The sequence below is a fragment of the Thermobia domestica genome, chromosome 12 (assembly GCF_964235325.1).
Source record: "Thermobia domestica chromosome 12, izTheDome1.hap1.1, whole genome shotgun sequence".
Classification (NCBI taxonomy): Eukaryota; Metazoa; Arthropoda; class Insecta; order Zygentoma; family Lepismatidae; genus Thermobia; species Thermobia domestica.
Window position 1 is genome coordinate 109286173 of NC_137465.1, and position 19945 is coordinate 109306117.

Below are 19945 nucleotides of genomic sequence, written 5' to 3' on the forward strand. Positions count from 1 at the left end.
TATTCGCTCTCTTGCGTAAGCTGAACCTGTTCTACAGTAAAGACGATTTTTCATTACGATTGGGCTAACAATTCGTCTTTTTCCATAGGTAATTTCCACTATTTGCACTATCTATACGTTAATACTTAGCATAGATTCATATATTTGGAGTTCGCTGATAATGCATATAATAAGACATATTAGAAATATTTCGTTAAAATTTTCGTTTGTAGATCTAATCCACGCTTCTCTCAATGACATAGATGTCGCTGCTTCGTGTTGAACTGCAGAATTCCCTCGCGTTCTTGAAAATTTCCCACTTTAGCAGAGTTGGTAATTCTCGAGATTTCTGTCGATTTAATGTTTTTTGCTTCTAATTTCTTTATTTTAAGCTAATTTCTAACACAAATATTAAAAACGGGTTTGTTATTAACCTGTCCTGCTGGGGAAACCTTCCGAAATTTCGAACATATAAAGAAAACGGAGATATTTTTAAAAAACTTCAAAATAAAGAGACGCGTCATTTATTTTGCTCATGGTAGTACTTCAGAACGTTAGCAATGTAAACGATCTGTAGTATGTGTTTGTTCTTTATCTTTTCTATGTTTGGTGCTTAAGGATTCTTTTGATGCAAAGTTTATTCGTTCCTAATATATTTAACTGTATTTGTCTGCATGTTTCTCTTCTGAGAAATGTTATCTTCGTGACGCTCTTTGTGACTCACAGGGGGAAAACTCTCATTCTTATCATTCCACATATGTATGAGGTTACGTTTTCTTTCCCGATTACCATGTGATATCACCACTGTTTCTATAGGATAAAACTCTACAAAGTGGTATAACACAATTCCAAATGAATCAGCTCCTCTTTAAATAATGTATGTGCAATATAGTTACTCTACGACTTCAACAACTTGTATATACCTACGCTCAAACAAAATCGGCAATCATTTCCAAAGTCACTTCGCGGTAATCTTACTCAGTAAGCAATAGCACCACATACTACTTCCATAAATTTAACCCAAAGACTGACTCCATTGAGCTTCTTTTTTCTTTGTTTATGAATTCGAGAATTCAATAAATTAATTAATGCCGAAGCTACGACTGTGGTCCTTTCTTGCTTTTCTGACAAACTAATAGACACCCTACTCTATGATTTGTTTTAAACTGGGATTATTGACACTCTTAAGTAACCTCAAGAATCAATATTTTTGAGAAAATTTATAATCATAATCGGAAAAGAGGCGAATCCATCTGTCGTAGTTATGTGTACGATCAGTTGATACTCCATGTGTACGATCAGTTGATATTCCTTGATAAAGTCCTTCATACTCCTACAGTTCCATGATTGGCGAAAATGTCTCGTCTGATTCTGTTTTGTTGCCGAAAAGTCCTTCGGCCTCTGATGAGGATACCGATGACAATACATCACTCCCGAAACGTCCACTTCAAGGACAACAACCCTCACCTCGTTCTGAAGGCGTTTGCTAGCCACCTTTACCAAACAATTGACATCGCAGGATCACTATTCTGTAATGTCATATTTCTATATAGCATTCATTTAGGTTTCTGAAAACTCCTGGTTTTTTTTTTTTTTTTTTTTTTTTTTTTTTTTGCATTAACGCATTTACGACATTATGTACCACCTGGCATTATTGTGCGAACAGTTCCAGGACCACATAAAAAAAAAAGAACGTTTACTGGTCATCTCGATCTGTCCTGGATTTATTTCTTACTCTCAAAAATTTTATTTCTCTTAAGTTTCGAGGTAGGCCAATACTAAGTAAAATGGACAAGAAGTGAAAAGAAGTAGATAAATAAGAAATGTTGGATTGCTTAGATTGCTTCTAACAGCATGCGTTGAAAAGAATTGGACGTTTCTGTTGTGGAACTTAACTTTCTTAGTAAACACATCTACAATTTTTCTAATCTGAGCGGGAATTACGGACGAAAACAGAAAAAGACGAGCATATATCGCATAATGGGATAATTTTCTTAAGGGTGTATATCCATATGTGTTCCTGATATATATATATATATATATATATATATATATATATATATATATATATATATATATATATATATAGTATTGCCTATAATCTACGGACGATTCATCCTATTCATAGGAAAGTGTCCATTTATTCCGTGCATGCTGATAAAGAAAATAGACAATGGATTAAATATATTCTGACTGCGTGACGTTAGATTTGGTTATACTTTTAACGTGTATTTTTGTTGTGGTAGTGAGGTTGGAATTCAAAAGGGCCTGGCAGCTAAAATTGTAAAGCATTTGCTTCAGCCCATATCGACGCATCGACGCTTCAGGCCATATCAAGACCTTATATAACACAAAATAATTATTTACTGGTCTTCCCAGAACAGAATACTATCTAATCTATCATTCAGTCACTAAACAATTAATACCAATCCACAGCCATATCACCATTTATCAACATCCATATGCTTCTGACTACTCTGAAATCCAATTTTCCATTTACATCCATATTGTATAACTTTAAAGAAGTGTTTACACATAAATTTTACTTACAACTCACTTTCCAACGGAAATGTTCTATAACTCATGTTTACCTTACACTTACCAAAAAGGAAAAATTAGTTTAGTTGCAAATTAAATGAAAAAATAAATATCAAAAACTAGTTGAAACTTCGTTACGCTTATTTATACCATTGTATTAGCTACGGATAAGGTTGTCTGATTGCTTCACTTAATACAGTACGCAAAGTTCCGCTTAAATTAAAATTATTGGGCTTGAAAGAAGATAATCCTTTAGTGACGAGTGTCATAAACAAGTAATTATCAAAATATTGCAATTGAAAGACTATTATGTAAGTATTACGTGGAAAATGTGTTTTGTAAGATACAGAACAGAAAAACTTAATATCAAAGTTACGGACGAGAAATACAATTCAAATGAGAAATTCAAATTGTTATGTGTTCAATTTGCACAATATTAACTATTTGAATTAGGAGAAACTTGTTTTATAAAGGTAACCAAGAAAGTTTTTTTTTTTTTTTTTAGGTCTGTGTTCAATTGGCCTTCACACCGTGAGTTGAATGCGAATGGAGATACAGCGAAAGTCAGTTGTTGGTGTGGGTATATCCAACATACTACCTGGTTGCGGCAGTTCAGTTACACTGTAAACTTGCGTAATGACAGGGTGAACATAGGACCTCCGAGAGTCATAACTGCATGTATGTTGTACGAGTTCAAACTGGAGTCAAACACCGCTGTAGCGGAACGGAAGATATGTCAGGCCTTTGGTGAGGGTGTCGTGACTACGCGGACAGTGCAGCGGTCTTTTAACAAGTTTAAGGACGGTGACGAAACACTTGAAGACGCATCACGTGCCGCAAGATCAACACATGTACAAAATGAAAATCTTCAGGCAGCAATTGAGGCGAACAGTGCCCAGACATGTGAGGAACTGGGACTAAAATTCAATGTGAATGGAGAAACAATTCTGCAGCACTTCCATCAACTTGGGAAGCGCTACTAGTTGGGTCGATGGGTCCCACATAATTTGACTCAGGGCCAGAAGGCAACGCGAGCGTTCCTTTGTGTCTCGTCTGAGGAAGGAGCCATTTTTGGACAGAGTGGTGATATGTGATGAGAAGCAGTGACGTATCCAGGGGACGATCGCGATCCGCCCCTGATGAGAAGTAGGTCCTGTACGAAGCTCCACGGCGCCTTCATTATTGGTTAGCATTCCATGAACCGGTTCCAAAACAGCCGAAACCAGCACTGCACCAGAAGAAGCTCCTTGTGTGTGTTTGGTGGACTGCTTGCGGCATCGTGCGTCGAGAATTGCTACCAGCTGGTCAGAGTATAAATAGAACTGGGTAAAGTCAGCAGTTGAGCCGTATTCAAGAAAAGCTCAAACTCTGAAGCCAGCACTTCTGAATCGTAAAGGAATCCTCCTGTTACAGGTCAACGCTAAGCCCCACGTGACTAAGATGATCCGGGACACCATTCTCCGCCTTGGATGGGAAACATTAATGTATCCACATACTCCCCAGACATTGCAGCGTCCGATTATCACCTGTTCCATTCCTTGGACAATCACCTTAGAGAACGCCGGTTCAAATCCCTAGTAGAGATACCAAATGCACTTGATACCTTCTTCGCTTCATGGCCCACCAATTTCTACCGCGATGAAATCGATGGCCTTCCAGAACGTTGGCAGAAGGTCGTCATTACTGATGGGGACTATTTTTGTTCTTCCCGGTACGTCTTGGGTGACATATCGATTTTCGAATGTGGTGGGTGAAAAAGCGACAGTGCTTTCTTGGCTACCTTTATATTTTCCCTCATCTGTTATTGAATAATTAGAAGCCACAATTTAAGACAGAAACCATGGTAACTTTTAAGGAATTAAAAGTAATTATTACCAACAGCTCCTAATTCAGGATGCGCCAAATTATTGTACCACCCATCGTATCCCTCATATTCAACTGGTTCCTCGTCATTGTGCTTCATTGTGGGGCATCTGCAAGCCTCATGACACTCTAAACAGCATCCATCAATCAGCCATTCGAGAAGACGTTCCTTAGGATCAGGTTTTACGAAACGTCTCGCGTACTCCAATAACCACTGATGCTTTTCCGGTTTCTTCGTACAATCCGCTGAAACATAAGAAATAAATCTGAAAAATACGTATATAAGAAGTATCTAAAAGTTATGTAGGAACGAAAAGAAGTAGAAAGGAAAATGGTGATTTTGCAATTATTATGTTGATCACAGCATCTTGAAATCCGTTAGATTTAAACAAATAAAACTTTGGTTTCTAGACTTTTGATTTAAAATAATTAAATACATGTTTCAGCGAGTTTTTAATATTTGACGTAGAAGCTAAGAAAGGTGGGATGTAGACAGATCACTTATACAGATCCAATATTTAAGAAATATTGAAACATGCTTAGTTAGTTTGTATGAAAAGTCGAAATCCCAAAGTTCATGTCTCGAAGCTTAAAGGATTCTGAGATTTCCGAGGCATGAAATTTGGAATTTGAAATGTTTATTTAAAATAACTAAGTTTATATTTCAGCCTTTTTTGGTATTTGCCATAAAATGAGAGTAAAAAGTAGAGGACGAGTGGACCTCACCACACGCCGTAATCTTCAGTAGCTTGACCCGGCAGAAGTTTGCCGATAATGGACAGAATGTGCCATAAATAGTCACACACGTGAGTGAGTGAATGAATGAATGTAGTATTCATTAAACTTTTCTCCACGTGTGAAGAACAGGGACTTATGCTAGTTCTCAATAATAACTATCGCTCACTTGATGTAATCTACATATTCCTGAAGTTCGTTAGTGATCCTCATTCGGATCGAACAAAGGGTGAAAATCAAGATCACCTATGAAATGCAGGTTAATTTATATGTTCATCATACCTTTGAGCGTACAACAGTATTTCTATCTTTAATGTCATAATTATTCATAAATAACCCTACAGCTTATGAAATATTTTGGATGTCTTTCAGTCTTCTTTAAATTTATTACAATAACAAACAGATTTGAGATTGAAAATTGATCTGAGCAGGTATACCAAAACTCCGCCAATAGTTTGTAAAGAAAAAAAGTATATTCTGTGCATAGAATGTGATTAAAATATGTTTCTTTTCCTCTTGCCTTGTCTCTGATCTGGTGCGCACGATCGTGAGTTCGAATACCGAAAACAATCCCTAATGCTACGATTATTCAGATCCTATTTTAAATTGTAGGTCTCGTCCTATAGAGTCCCGCTGCTAACAAAAAAGGATGTAAATATTAATTAATCGGGTTTTTTCTACGTAGATTATACATATATTCCAGCAATGGTGAATACTCACATTCAGTTGAGGAAAATTTGACTCAATAATCAGAATATGAGAAAATCATGTGTATTTTATGGTTAAAGAATCATAAATACGTTATTCACAAAACAAATTCTCATTAATTTCGGATATTTCTAAAGCATTTAAGTTACCAAATAATAAGATAATCAAGCTTATATAACACTTGCAAACTCTCAAACTTTCCGTAGTTGTGCAACTCAATAGTATATTTTTGTATTATGTGGTTGCATATAGTAAATGTTATAATATATACATTAATGTGTACATTATAATGTATAATTAAAATGTTGCCTTCCCAGCTAATCTAGTGTCTAGCGCGCGCTTTCGGTGCATGGGGTTCTGGGAGAGTATTAAACACATTATAATGGTTTGTATTTCACCTTCATCTGTAGGCCCACGTCTCACACAACCTCAATTCCGAAAAAAGGCACTAAACTTTAAGGAACAACATTTTAATGTTGAAGAAATTTTTGAGGTTCTAAGTCACTTTTCCTGAATGATATTTACTGATGAACCTTCTAAGACATGCACAGAAATAGTTCAAAATTGGAGTTCCAATCAGTTTTACAATCCTCTAGTTATGAACGGTGAACGAAATAAAAATTCTACGAATACTGTAGAAGCTGTGCTTACTTAGCTCAATAAAGATAGAATACGTGGTTACACCAGTGGAATCCACGTGGAAGAGGCCACTCCTCCAAAGTCTTCCTTATTTAACCCTTATCCGGGCAAGACATTTTTGTAAGGTAAACGGGCAACCGGGGCCTGTGAGGCCCAGTATATATTTTAAGTGCAGAATACACAAAATCAATGCCTATTGTCACTTACTGTTCAGACTAGTCTAGAATGTACCGGTATATATTTTTGTCAAGTAGCGAAACTTCGTGTCACGCTTTTGTAAGCCGACCAAGCAGAATAGCAAATCCGGTCCAGACATTTTTGTAACGTAAACAGGCAACCGGGGCCTGTCAGGCCCAGTATATATTTTAAGTGCAGAACACTCGAAATTCAATGTCTCTTGCCGCATACTGTTCCGACTAAAGGTTACAATAGTCACGTGTTCAATATATAATTATGTGACAATTTGATCTAATATTTGACAGGAATTTCAGTACAGTTATACGGGGCCTCCTAGGCCCCGGTTGCCCGGTTACGTCAGGAAAAGATTTTCAAATTTAAAAAAAAAAAAAAAGCTTTACCAACTCGATATGTTCATGAATTTAACTTCGACGAAAGATAGACGAATTCAGTATTTTATGTCTTCGAAATATGTATGGTTATTGAGAAATTTTAGAAAAATGAAGCTACTGGGCCTGGGACGCCCCTGTTGCCCGGATAAGGGTTAAAATTGCAACATTAAATTGCAGAACACAAATGAACCACTTACTGCAGAAAGCAAATATATCCACCATTTACACATTTCCTTTTTTTTATAACAATAATGGTTTGTAACAAAATCGTTTAGCATGAAAATGACACTTCTTCGCTCAATAACAATGGGCATAGCGACGCCTTCAATTTTCCGTTTACTCCAGAAAGGAAACTTGTCTTACAATGTTAGATGACTTCCCTTTCGGCAGTAAATGAGACTTTGTAGTTTTCCCGTTGGAGCTCACTCTTTCATGCCCAATGATAGGGATTTCGGGATAATACGGGAAAAGCTGAGGAAGGAGGGAAACTACACAGTGGATGACGTTGTTGAGCTCATGAAAACTTCTTCGACCATCTCCAACAAGTTTTCCATTGTTGAAATGAAAGCGACTGATTTCATTGACTACAGTTTCTGGTGGCCTGAATTTTACGAAACAAAAAACGTGTCTGAGCGATGACTCATGGTAGAAATGTCCCTAAACACCTAAAAAGGAATTTTAGCATCTCAAAATACTATGAGATGTACTTCTCATCTCTAACTCAACATAGTGTTCAGTGTAACATGAATATTGGTGGCTTGATGGTGGATATTTTTAGGTTGAGGAACTCTTCTATACACTTTGAACTGTCTTCCAGACAAGCTTACAACTCTGTCCCTAACATAAACGACAAGAAAATGGATGACATCTTGGTCTACATATCTCAAGAAAAGATGCTATTTTGGAGTTCAATAGCATCCCGGCCCATCACAACGGAAGCACGTTCTGATGACAAAGATTAGTAGTTCCACAACTCACATATTATTCAGAAATGTTTAACAACTAAGCTTTCTTCCAATAAAGGATGTTTATCAATTTAATTATCGTTTTCTTGAATCAATTGACTTCAATGTACAATTCGTTTGGACAATGCATTTACTGCAGAAAGGAAACACATCCAAAAGACAAAACAGTACCCCTCTAACTCCTTACGTCATACACAAATTTTGTATGTGTATTTTAATCACGCATACTTCTATCACTAAAGGAAAAATACATGTTATGGTGGAAATATCGTAAAGATAGTTTTATTCAATTTTTGCCTCTCCTGTAAAATTACGAAATGTGGACATGTTTGCTTTCTGCAGTAAGCGGTTCAAATACGGCCTTCTTCGATTGATCCAGTCTGCAGTAACACAAACCTAATCAAAATGTGTGATATACTTAAGGTGGGCACATCACTCGAATTATGGATTGAAAAAGCCTGTTGTAATTTCTTGAACAGATCGTGATACACCCCAAATGAGCGAGTATACGATTTGTCCTCGCAATAACAGCAGTAGTGAGAATGACGAGAGGTTCTTCGAACTAAAAAAAAAGTATATTTTAACCTTGCATCTCTACAAAGAGTATAGGGATCGGATGCGAAGCCTGAAACGTAAGATATGCAATATTTTTAACCCAGTGGCTCTTTTGGTTTGATTTGAGTTTAGCGTTCCATTCAGGAACGGAGACGAGGATCTACAGCTTAACATGGAGTCCGAACCACATGAGCTCTCACCGGGAATTCTTAACTCAATAGTGTGTGCAGAATTTCATCAAGATGAGGGAGCGTTCAAGCTCAAAAGGTCATATCTTTTCTGGATTTTTGCATACATATCTTAATTTGATAAATGTTTATTACTTTCGAACTCCGATAGAAGAGAAAAAATTATGATGATCGTGAAAACAGTCGAATCCGAGATTTCAGCAGACTTATACATTTCATGGCCCGTATACTGAAAAAGTGTTTTTCGAAGATTTGTCCGTTCGTCCGTCTCATGTAAACATGTTCACTCGTCTGAAGGCCATACCATTCAACGCATCTGCACCAAATTTTAAACTTAATTTCTTTTAATACAAAGATCCTGTAGAGCGAATGAATTTTCTTCCTACCTTCAGATTGAGGATAGTCTACTGATGGGTGAGTGTAAAATCTGAGGCAATTTTGTTCATATTTCACAAATAAATCTTCTATTAATAACGCTACAATGGAAGATAAGTCATTTCTTATTTCAAATAATCCATAAGGGATAGTTTTCTCTTGGAGGTGAGTTTAATTTCGGACGATTTTCTCAATAATGACTTAGTTGATTTTGTTCACATTTTATAAATAAACATTTCGTAACTAAAATCCTCTAATGCTGTGTAAATCACTTCCATGAAAATATCCACGAATTGCAGTTTAGTTTTAGGATTTTTTTTTCTTTCTTTCAGAAACGCCTTATTAGTTTATCCGTACTTTACAATAATAGTTTCATTAGTAACTGCAGCATAACATGATTCAGCTTAAGAAATTAGAGCGAGAAACTTTGGTACGGTGGACCGTATTTTTCATTTTTTCTATAATATCGTGTTGGAGGGAGGGTTTCTAACTGGAACTTCTCCTTGGCGTACGCGAAGTCACTGCTTTAACCTTTTCTTGAGAAAAATATATTAAGACATCAACGTGCATTGCAATCATTTGGTTCACATTAACACGTTTTCTAGGTGCAAGTTGAGTTTGTACTGCAATGATGGCCTGTAAAGTAACTAAGGTATTATTGAAGTCTACTTGGTTTTCGACATTTGGTTATGCAATACACAGAATACATGACCTCTGTCAACTAATATTACTTTAATAGAGATTTCTAGGGTAGGTGCAGATATCGAAGTCTTTGAAGGACTTGAAACTAACGTGTGCCGGAATATTTTTGCTATGTTATAGACAGTAGTCTATCTAACGTTCGCGTGCAAAGTGCTCGAAGTAGTGTAACACAGGGGATAGTGTTTCCCTGCTTTTAAAATCACACTTTCCGTTCTCAATCTCAATTTTCCATGGTTATATCCTATTATAAAATCAAATTTAAAAAAAAAAAAAAAAACAGGTAATGATCGATCCCTTACTTTTCACGGCTCAACCCGAACATTGCGTTGCATACTGCTCATCAACACATTACAATTAATTGTCATAGCACATAAGATATAGATAAGCTTATTATATAAAAGCTACCAACAAAATACAACAAATGATACCGTATAGTTTCAAAGCTAGGGCCTTCCACGTACATTGCAAGACGCATTATTTCAAACACGAGGAACGGTGGAGTGGCTGTCCATATCAGCGTAAAGAAGTCATACATACACCAGGTGAAAATGTTCAAGGTCCATTCAATAAATAATCGTAAAAGTTGTACAAAAAATACAAAACTTCCACAAAGTATGTGCTATTTTGTTATTTTTAGTGGTGTTCTGTAACTATTATGAGATGGGCCTGGCACGCCTGCCTCGCGAACGGGATGCTAAGCATCAGTGAAACAAGATGGCGGCACTCTTGCAGGTTTGCACCAACGTGGAGCAGCGCAGTGTTATTAGATTTCTGTTAGTTGAAGGCTTGAAATCAATCAAAATTCATCGTCAAAGGAAAGTGCAATATGGTGAGAGTTGTTTGAATCGAACACAAGTGTGTTCCTGTTTTCCCTGTTTTCCCGTATCAACTCTTCAACTCTCGCAGTGTTGTTCTCCATGACTGCATAGACAGAGCTCTTTGGGCGTGGTGAATCTTCAACACTTGTTACACGTTACACCCCGTTTGAACTTATCTGCCCATTCGTACACTTGTGTTCGACTCAAACAACTTTCACCATATTGCACTGCCATCCGACGGTGGATTTTGATTGGTTTCGACCCTTCAGCAAAAAGAAATCTAATGACACTTCGCTGCTCCACGTTGATACAAACCTGCATGGATGCCACCATCATTTTTTTTTCACTGATTTCCAGCATCCTGTTTGCGAGGCAGGCGTGCCCGGCCCATCTGATAATAAATCTAGGACACCACCCAAAAATAACAAACAAGCACGAACTTTGTCGAAGTTTTGTATTTTCTTATACAACTTTCCCGGTTATTTATTGAATGAACCTTGTAATTATATTTCAACAGTGTGCAATAGACGCCTAAGGAATTTCCAGATATGATCGGACATAAAGATGGATTCAAAGTAGGCAAAATTCAGCATTGAACACAGAACACGTCTTCGTGAAGTCGGAAGTGGAGTCGGAACTCCACGGTTCCTCATATTCGGAGTAAAGTTTACTGCGATGTATCTTTTCACATTTTTGGACCGCCGTAGCTCTGAAACTAGGTTCTTAACTCCGCATACCAATGTGAACTTTTTCTTCTTATTTTTATGTGTAAATCACGTCTTACAGCTTGTCAGTCTAGTTCATTTACGTCCTGTGTATAGGACGCCATTTATCTTGTATATAGGGTACGCCATTTATTTTGAAATAACCTTGTAACTTTAAACCATTTGATAAAAAATCACGAAATTTCTTATCTTGCAATTTAGTCCAGTCAATAGGTAGTTTTTGTTGCATTAAGTGAGGTAGTTTTAAAAACTCGATAAAAGTGTGTATTAGGATGATCTAAATAACATACTAAATTTGCAACCTCGTCAGATTTCCGCTCGCGCCGCCATCTTGGTAAAATGACACCTAAAACAGAATCTTCCTAAAATGGCGTGATAAAGGTATTTAAAAAATAATACCTCAGCTCCCTTATATACTAGCGCAAAATATGTTAGTATCGAAAACAAAGAGCATAAAATTCACTACAATTAAGATTCCATACATTTATATGGAGTATAAATCCATACGTACACCGTTCCCTGTATATATATATATACAGTGGTTAAACAAAAAATCTAAAACGTTTGCAAAAGTGTGAAAATCATACTTAGTATGGTGTGGGGCCTCCTTTTGCGTCCAAAACAACTTGGATCCGACGTGGAATGGACGTATACGAGTACAGCTCCTGAATCGTGGTGTGTGGAATTTTGCACCATTGTTCCTTCAAAACATGCTCCAGTTCCTTAAGGGATGCTGGTGGAGGGTAATCAGACCGAACACGCCTTTCTAACTCAGACCACAATAGTTCAATGATGTTGAGATCTGGTTATTGTGGGGCCTAGGGGAGGTGTGATAGCTCCTGGTCATGCTCCTCAAACCATGATTTCACCGTTTTTGCAGCGTGACAGGGTGCCAAATCCTCTTGGTAGATGTCATCACCATCAAGGAACAATATTTGGGCCATGGTTGGAACCTGGTCCCCCAAAATGGCCTCATACGCCCTAGCATTCATCATTCCATGCAAGGCTATGATGGGATCTGCGGAAAACCACAACATCACTGCCCATCTGTAACACAACCACTCCCATGCTTTACAGTTGGGAGCAGACAGTCTGTATCATAGGCCTGCGATGGTGTTCTCCATACGTAAACACGACCGGTTGTTGGAAACCTTGAAGGTTGATTCATCGGACCACATTACGTGTTTCCACTGCTCATGAGTCCACACCTTGGGGTCCTTGCACCACTGGATACGCCTCTTCACATTTACTGCTGTGACCAGGGGTTTGGTGATAGCGGCCTTACCATGAATTTTCATTTTATGAAGTTCCCGTCGCACTGTTTTCGATGAAATCGGATTCTGTAAGCCGGAATTAAGTTCAGACATAATTTTCATTGCAGTGGTCTTCTTTTTAGCTGCTACAATCCGTTTCAATGCCCTCCAGTCCCTATCTGACAGGATTGTCTTTCGACCACTGTTGTGCTTTGCAGACGTCGTTTGCCCATGAATTGTGTACGCCCTGGTGACATTGGACACAGAGCCTTTCGATACCCCTACAATGTTCGCCACTGTTGTTACTGAAGCTCCAACGAGACGGGCACCAACGATCATGCCTCTTTGGAAGTCAGTCAGGTCGCCCATTTTACCGCACCACTTTCACACCACGACACTCACAGGTGAACGGGTTACTGTTGACGGAAGAGGAAGGTCCGCATGACACATTGAAAACAAAGATCTATCGGCAACGTGTCCTGTATGAAGTGTTTTTAGATTTTTTGTCCACCGTTGGATATATATATATATATATATATATATATATTCATTTATTTATTTATTTATAGTATTTATTTATTTATACATAGAATCAATAGTTTCGATGAAACAGCCCTAGGAAACTGATATTTCTTTTTCCGTACCTACAAAGGTTAATTTTTAGTACTTTTGTCATTTATTTTCAGTACTTTTACCACTTCACTTCCATGTTTTCAAAATTTTAATTTTATTTGCTTTCAGTAGATGTTCTCCTGGCAGAAGACGTTTAACTAACTGGATGAGTCTAACGGGTCTCCATTGTGTTCAATTGCAGTATTCATTCTGCTGACTCTTCAAGAGGGACCATAGGTCCTTGAGAAACAAGAATCTGTTTCCATTTAGTAATTCACAGTCACAGGTTGTAAGTGCAGAATTGTGTGGTGATAACTTCGGAACAGCAGTGTTTTATTTGCGAAACAAATTTATCAGAAAGTTTTACTTATGTTGTGAAACAGAAAGGACTGAATACTTTTCAAGTGTATAGTGTTGAGAGGTAAAAAGAAGATACAATTGTCAAAAGGGACTAACTTCCGTAGTCGTTCACGATGCGTGCCGTAAACGATATACGAATGAAAAGTATGTCAGTTCATTTAAGCGTAAACTAAAACCAGAGTTCCGTCTGCTTCGCTGAAGCGGTTTTATTTGACCTCAAGAAATATGCTTCTTGTGTTTTTGTTTGCAGAGTAACTAACAGAAGCATTCTTTAGAAACCAAAAAAGAAAAAATGTAAAGTAAATGATCGCGAAATTGTGTACGACGTGCGAAGTTTAACTGTTAAAGACATAGTCATAAAATAAGAGAGAAAGCGTAATGATGAATGGGCCCGTAAAATTATTGAGCGAGTTGAGTTTATGCCTAATCTAGTTGCAGCAGATGCAAAATATCACAAATTGTGCATGCAAAAATTGTCTAGCCCCCGAGAACTGGTAAGGAGAAACATCGTCCATCGGCTACAAACGTAGATAAAGCTTTTAAAGATATATATACAGTATGAGTTTCTGGAGGCAAACAGTGATGATTGTCAATTTAGCTTAATAGAACTTATATATGGAATTAAAGGAGACTTTCGTCCCGATCCAAAAACAGTGAAAAATAGATTATTACAGAAATATGATGATGATATTCTCATTGCCGAAACTGCTCAAAAATCTCTTGAGCTTCCGCACTACTAGACATAACGCAATTACTGACGCATGGTATGCAAATAAGAAAAACAATGAAAATTAAGAGCATCTGAGGATTGTTGAGGCAGCAGCAGCGATTGTTCTGGAGGATTTCCGCAGCAAGGTATATGAAACATCATCATATCCTCCTCCTGATTATTTTCTGCATGATGTAGATGACGTTGTTCCAAAAGAAAAAAACGTAGATCTTTGGAAAAATGGGAGACAAAACGTACTGCTCTCGGACATGCGATTATCAAGACTTGCAAATTGGTCTTGATTCGTTTCTATTTAAAAATACGGATCTAAAAATCTAATCAACGTTCTTTCTTCTATGAGATTCTCCGCGTCCTACAATGAGGCGCGACTATTTGAAATATCTAACATTATGCACCCACCGACTTCAATCAAGGAAGGTTCATTTTCGCTGTTCGCTTTTGATAACGCCGATTTCAACACTAACACTTTGTAAGGTTGCAATAGATTCCATGCACTATATAACCCCAAGCACGGCTATTGCTCCGGACCAAAAGATATTTCGACTTTCGACAATGTCATCTGCGAAAGTGATGGGACAATTTGAATCTGTACCTTTGAAGACATTTCAGCAGCGTCAGGAATCTGGACTGAAAAAGATTATGAAGCAATGAACCAAAAGATTGCAATCTTGGCAATAATTAATTTTACACTGTTTAGAAAAGAAGTTTAGGAATGATCAAAAATGGATCAAAAGATTGCAATCTTGGCCAATAATTAGATTTTGGATCAGGGACCACAAAATTTTTGAACGGCCCCTAAATCAAGTTTTCGTATACGGAATAAGCATATCATACTGAGTTAAGTGAAGCTTGGGTTTGGCTAAACTTTATGTAGTTCTTTCCAGATATATAAGACCTACAAGAAAATTTTTGATTGAAATATATTGGATCTTTTGATCCAAAAACAGCTATCGAGATGTCATCCTCTTCTTTATTTGAGAATGTAGTAATTGTTGGAGAAGATATATATGTTGGAGAAGATATATATGTTGGAGAAGATATATATATATATATATATATATATATATATATATATATATATATATATATATATATATATATATCCCCTAGTTCTTGTAGCAAGTTTAGGCGCAGCCTATGAAAATCTTTAGTTTTTGAAGCCAGGAAAAGGAGCAAACTTTCAAACATTGTATTCCTCACAAGGCGAAAAAATAATTGAAGACAATATACTCTTTCTCCATGTATTCAGCAGCTCAGATACAACCTCTGCCCTGTTCAATCATGAGAAGATAAAGTTCCTAACAGTTTGCAGTAAATAAAAACATTTGAAAGAATATATTCAGGAGTTTTATACAGAAACAAACAGTACAATCTGACAGACAGAAAATAAATGACATTAAAACTTAAAAAAAAAAAAAGAAACCTTTCATTAGGTACGGAAGAAGAAATATCAATTTCCTAGGACTGTTTTATTGAAACCATTAATTCTAAGAAAAAAATGTATGGTACCAATTGTACCGAATTTTATGCTCTTTGTTTTTGATAACATATTTTGTGCTAGAATGTAAGGAAGTCGAGTTATTTGTTTTAAAAAAAAATAAGAGGAAGATTCTGTTTTAGGCACCATTTTACCAAGATGACGGTTCCAGCGGAAATCTGACGAGGTTGTAAATTTAGTATGTTATTTAGATCATCCTAGTACACACTTTTATCGAGTTTTTAAAACTACCTCACTTAATGCAATCAGCACCCACATTTTGGTACCTATTGACTGGACTAATTGTCAATAATGGAACATTGTTCTGCATAATCTTGCAACACAACATGATTAACACTCTTGCTCAGGGCCCATTTCAGAGCAGTATGGGCTGAGGGTCTGAAGTCTAATAGGGAACCCTTTGTAAGTAGTTATGTGGAAAACATGAAGATCACTTAAACACACAAACATGTATAACAACTCTAGTACCTAGGTATACTCTAGTTTGTATAGCCTACTAGGTCGTATTCAAAAATACAGATAATACGTATTATTTGTATTTTTAAATGCGATCTAGTAGGTTATACAACCTAGAGTATACCTAGGTACTAGAGCAGGGTCGTGCCGTGGAAAATCAGCGCCCGGGGCGAGAGTATACGACGGCGCCCCATACATATATTCCAAGTAATTTTTCCTTTCTTTTTGCCTCTTTTTCTCCCGATTTTTTCGCCCCTTACTTCGGCGCCCGGGGCCGTCGCCCCGCTCCCCCCCAAGACACGGTCCTGTACTAGAGTTAAGTGTTATACATGTTTGTGTGTTTGTTAAGTGATCTTCATGTTTTCCACATGACTACTCACAAAGGGTCCCCTGTCAGACTTCAGCCCCCCAGCCTTTACTGCTCTTAAATGGGTCCTGCTCGTGCCAACCCAACGCAAAGTTATATTTAAAAGAAAAACAGTAGTACTACGTCAAATTACTACAAAGTCTTTTTTTAATCTATATGTTAAATGAAAACATACAATATTATTCAGTGCTGCAAACTAATGACGTTACAATAATACAAAAATTCATTGCAATTCTCTACAACAGTAAATGGCATGGACTTCAGTGCATATCAAAAGTACTTTAGTGTCGAATCTATGGTCATGTATGTTGTATTTCTGACAAGTAGAAACCAAGTTACAAGGGATTGAAACTTCTACCATCTTCAAGAGATTTTATTTCAAAAAAGTGCTTAGATAAGTATCATATCAATTTGTATAAATGGTTTTCCATTAATATAAACCCGTTCCGAAAAACTAAAATCATATAGGTGGAGATTGCAATACTGCTTGAAATGACGTAGTTCAGAAATTATTTTAAAAAATCATACTTTCTTCTACTTCTAGAGCATTATAACAACTAGTTTTGGTAGTTGTAACTACAACAAGTACCGATTATGGCCCGGGTCCCTAATATGGCCACCCATTACGTTGGCGCTACTAGATTGCAATATAAACTATACCCTCGTGACAAGTGAGTACATATTTGGTGGCTCAATTGTTTTCGAGTGGCGTGACCGGTAGTAGCTCCTGATGTAGGGTCAACTGGAAGAAGAAATTATTCTCTTGTTATTTTAGCAAGGAAAGTAATGTTTTGTTTCAGTGTCTATTGTTGAGAGCCTAATCAGTGTTATGCTTGGATAATGCAGCTATGCGTTCAAATGTGAACATAAAATATGTGTAACTCAATGCATTGTATTGTGTAAGTAACAAGTGACAACAGAAGTGAAGAGGTCAAGCACCGCGCAACATTTCCCTGCTGGGTCATTTTGGGCAGCACTCGAAGTTTTCCCCCGTTTTGAGTTCTTGTTACCCCCAGGATTTGATATCCTATGTTACCCTATAAATATTGATATTCTGATACTAACCAGAAAGGCAAGGAGTATTCCCAATATGATTTGGATTAATTTTATATCTTTTGGATTTTGTGTTTCTCGTGTACCCTTTTATTTCAATATTTAGTATTTGTTACACCTTGCACTTGTTTTGCATTTTTAATAGCACTTCCTTGTACTTCACAAATTTTGGCATTAAACTTATGTATTAACATAATATTCTTGTTTTATATAGCGAGTCATATTAGGAATACCCTGTTCACAATATGGCACACCTGCAGGATTTTTTTTTTTAATTCTTAAAGTTTTATACGTCATTTCTCGGAATCAAACTTCATTTTAATTTACAAAATAATATCCCAACTTGATAGTTCAGTCAATTCGCATGAAAAAAAATAGTTTCTCTTATGGAAAAAATAAACCAAGTTAAGGTTTGATATATTCGGGTCCCCTACTATACATGATCTAAAGCAGTGTTGCCAACCTTACCAATATTCATCATATCTCCGAAACAAGTTAAGATATGAAATTGTTGTAAATGCCATTATAATTTTTACGTTTATTAGAAACCATCTATATGATTGAGTAAGTTTTTTTTTTTTTTTTTAAATCTAAGTTCATTTTGAAAATAAAACTTTCTGAAGAAAATAAAGCATTAAGTCTCTTATAACTTTGTTCCTTCTTCTTAGAAATACGTCATATCATGGTCATAGTATTCTACACTTAAATATTTCTTATTGCATTGATTTGTTAATCTCACTTGCGTTATTAATGCTGAGATCTCTAAAAATTTGGATTTAAAATACGTAAGAACCTCTCATAGTGCCGTTCACATAAATATAACTTTAAATTGAGTTGATAACGCTGTTAATTGTGTGGTATTGCAGAGTATGTCAGTGTCTTCCTGTCAATGTTTGCAAGTTACAAAACTTCATCGATTTTGTCAAGTGTGTAGTTTAAAAGCTACAATATCGTTTCAAGACAAATGGTCCATTCCATATCCCATACGGGTGTAAACAACTATATGAAATTCTTTACACATATATTTTTGTTAATGATATTCAGCAACATAATTATGTTTTGTTGTAAAATGTTTATTTCCTATCTCGAACGCATGTGTGTCATCCAGGAGACTATGTTTTCTCTTCTCCACTTCAAAGAACTTTTAGATCGTAAGGTCAAGTCTGGATTTGCTAGTGGGTTGTACTTACGTGGTGCTGGAGTAGTAGGAACAGTTGTAGGTGTTGTCGATGCTGTTGTAGGAGCCGGCGGTTGAGGAGCAGGTGCTGCAGGTGCATTCTCTTGTGCATTAAGCATTGTATTACTTGCCATGAGCCACAGGACTAGAAAGGCCCACTGCAAAATAGAAGAATATCAGGCATAAAAAGACGGAAAGGAAAAGAAACAATCTTAACCTACTTTCGAAAAACTGATCACTAGATTTGTTGGTTCTTCTTAAAGAAAAGGCATAATTGAAAACCATTTTGTAACTTGTTCATATCTGCTGTACAATTTTGTATGTAAATATTTCTGCACATTTGGAATTCCCAGTGTGCTATCGTAATTTGCACTGTGTACGTAAATAATTTTTCTCCTTTTTTGTAATAAATCATTATAACATAGTGGAAAAGGCATTACTCAGGAGATATGAAATGCTATCAACATTTACTAAAACCAAATATTATCTTCCCATGGGCTGACAGGTCCTATTTCTACATATCCTTTTGGATTTTTCATTCGCTTTGGTTAGCTGCTATATACATTTCGATGATCTGTAATACTGTACGTAAGAAAATTTGAGTGATCGTCTGATTTACCTGAAGTCAAAGAAGAGCATGGCAGAATATAGTACCAAGGCACATATTGCATCGAACCTATCTTCGAACTAACGTAAATTTTCATTAAACCATTTCGAAAACTCTGAGCAGCTATTAGCTCACTTTGCACTACACTGTAAAACATTTCATATGTAAATTTACAAAAAACGCTGGCAATCTGTTTGCCAAACTGCTATGTGAATCAATTTACACCTATAAAGTAAAATTACTAATATGAAATGTAAAATTACATTTTTATCATTCCACCATTTCATGCATCTCTCATCATCACCGTCTCCTTTAGTCTAACCGGCATAGACGTGGCACGTAAAACTCAAAGATTTCATTTTCATTTGATTTTACATTGATATTTGGCAATTTAATTACATTTTTTTTTCCAGTGTAAGTTGGTTGATAAGCTAACTTCATTGCTGGTTAGGATTGAATAGATTCATAAATGT

The 19945-nt window shown here is 36.5% G+C and overlaps 1 protein-coding gene across 1 annotated transcript in view; it reads right to left on the reverse strand.

Annotated features, from left to right (window-relative positions):
- The window catches only part of LOC145666069 (dual oxidase 2-like), a 363698-nt gene that overhangs the window by 324595 nt on the left and 19158 nt on the right, over positions 1 to 19945 (reverse strand). Inside the window, exons 2-3 of the mRNA XM_081733166.1 lie at positions 18879 to 19023; positions 4393 to 4626 (exon numbers count right to left, since the gene is read on the reverse strand). Coding sequence (XP_081589292.1) covers positions 4393 to 4626; positions 18879 to 19023 — 379 coding nt within the window. The remainder of the gene's footprint in view (positions 1 to 4392; positions 4627 to 18878; positions 19024 to 19945) is intronic.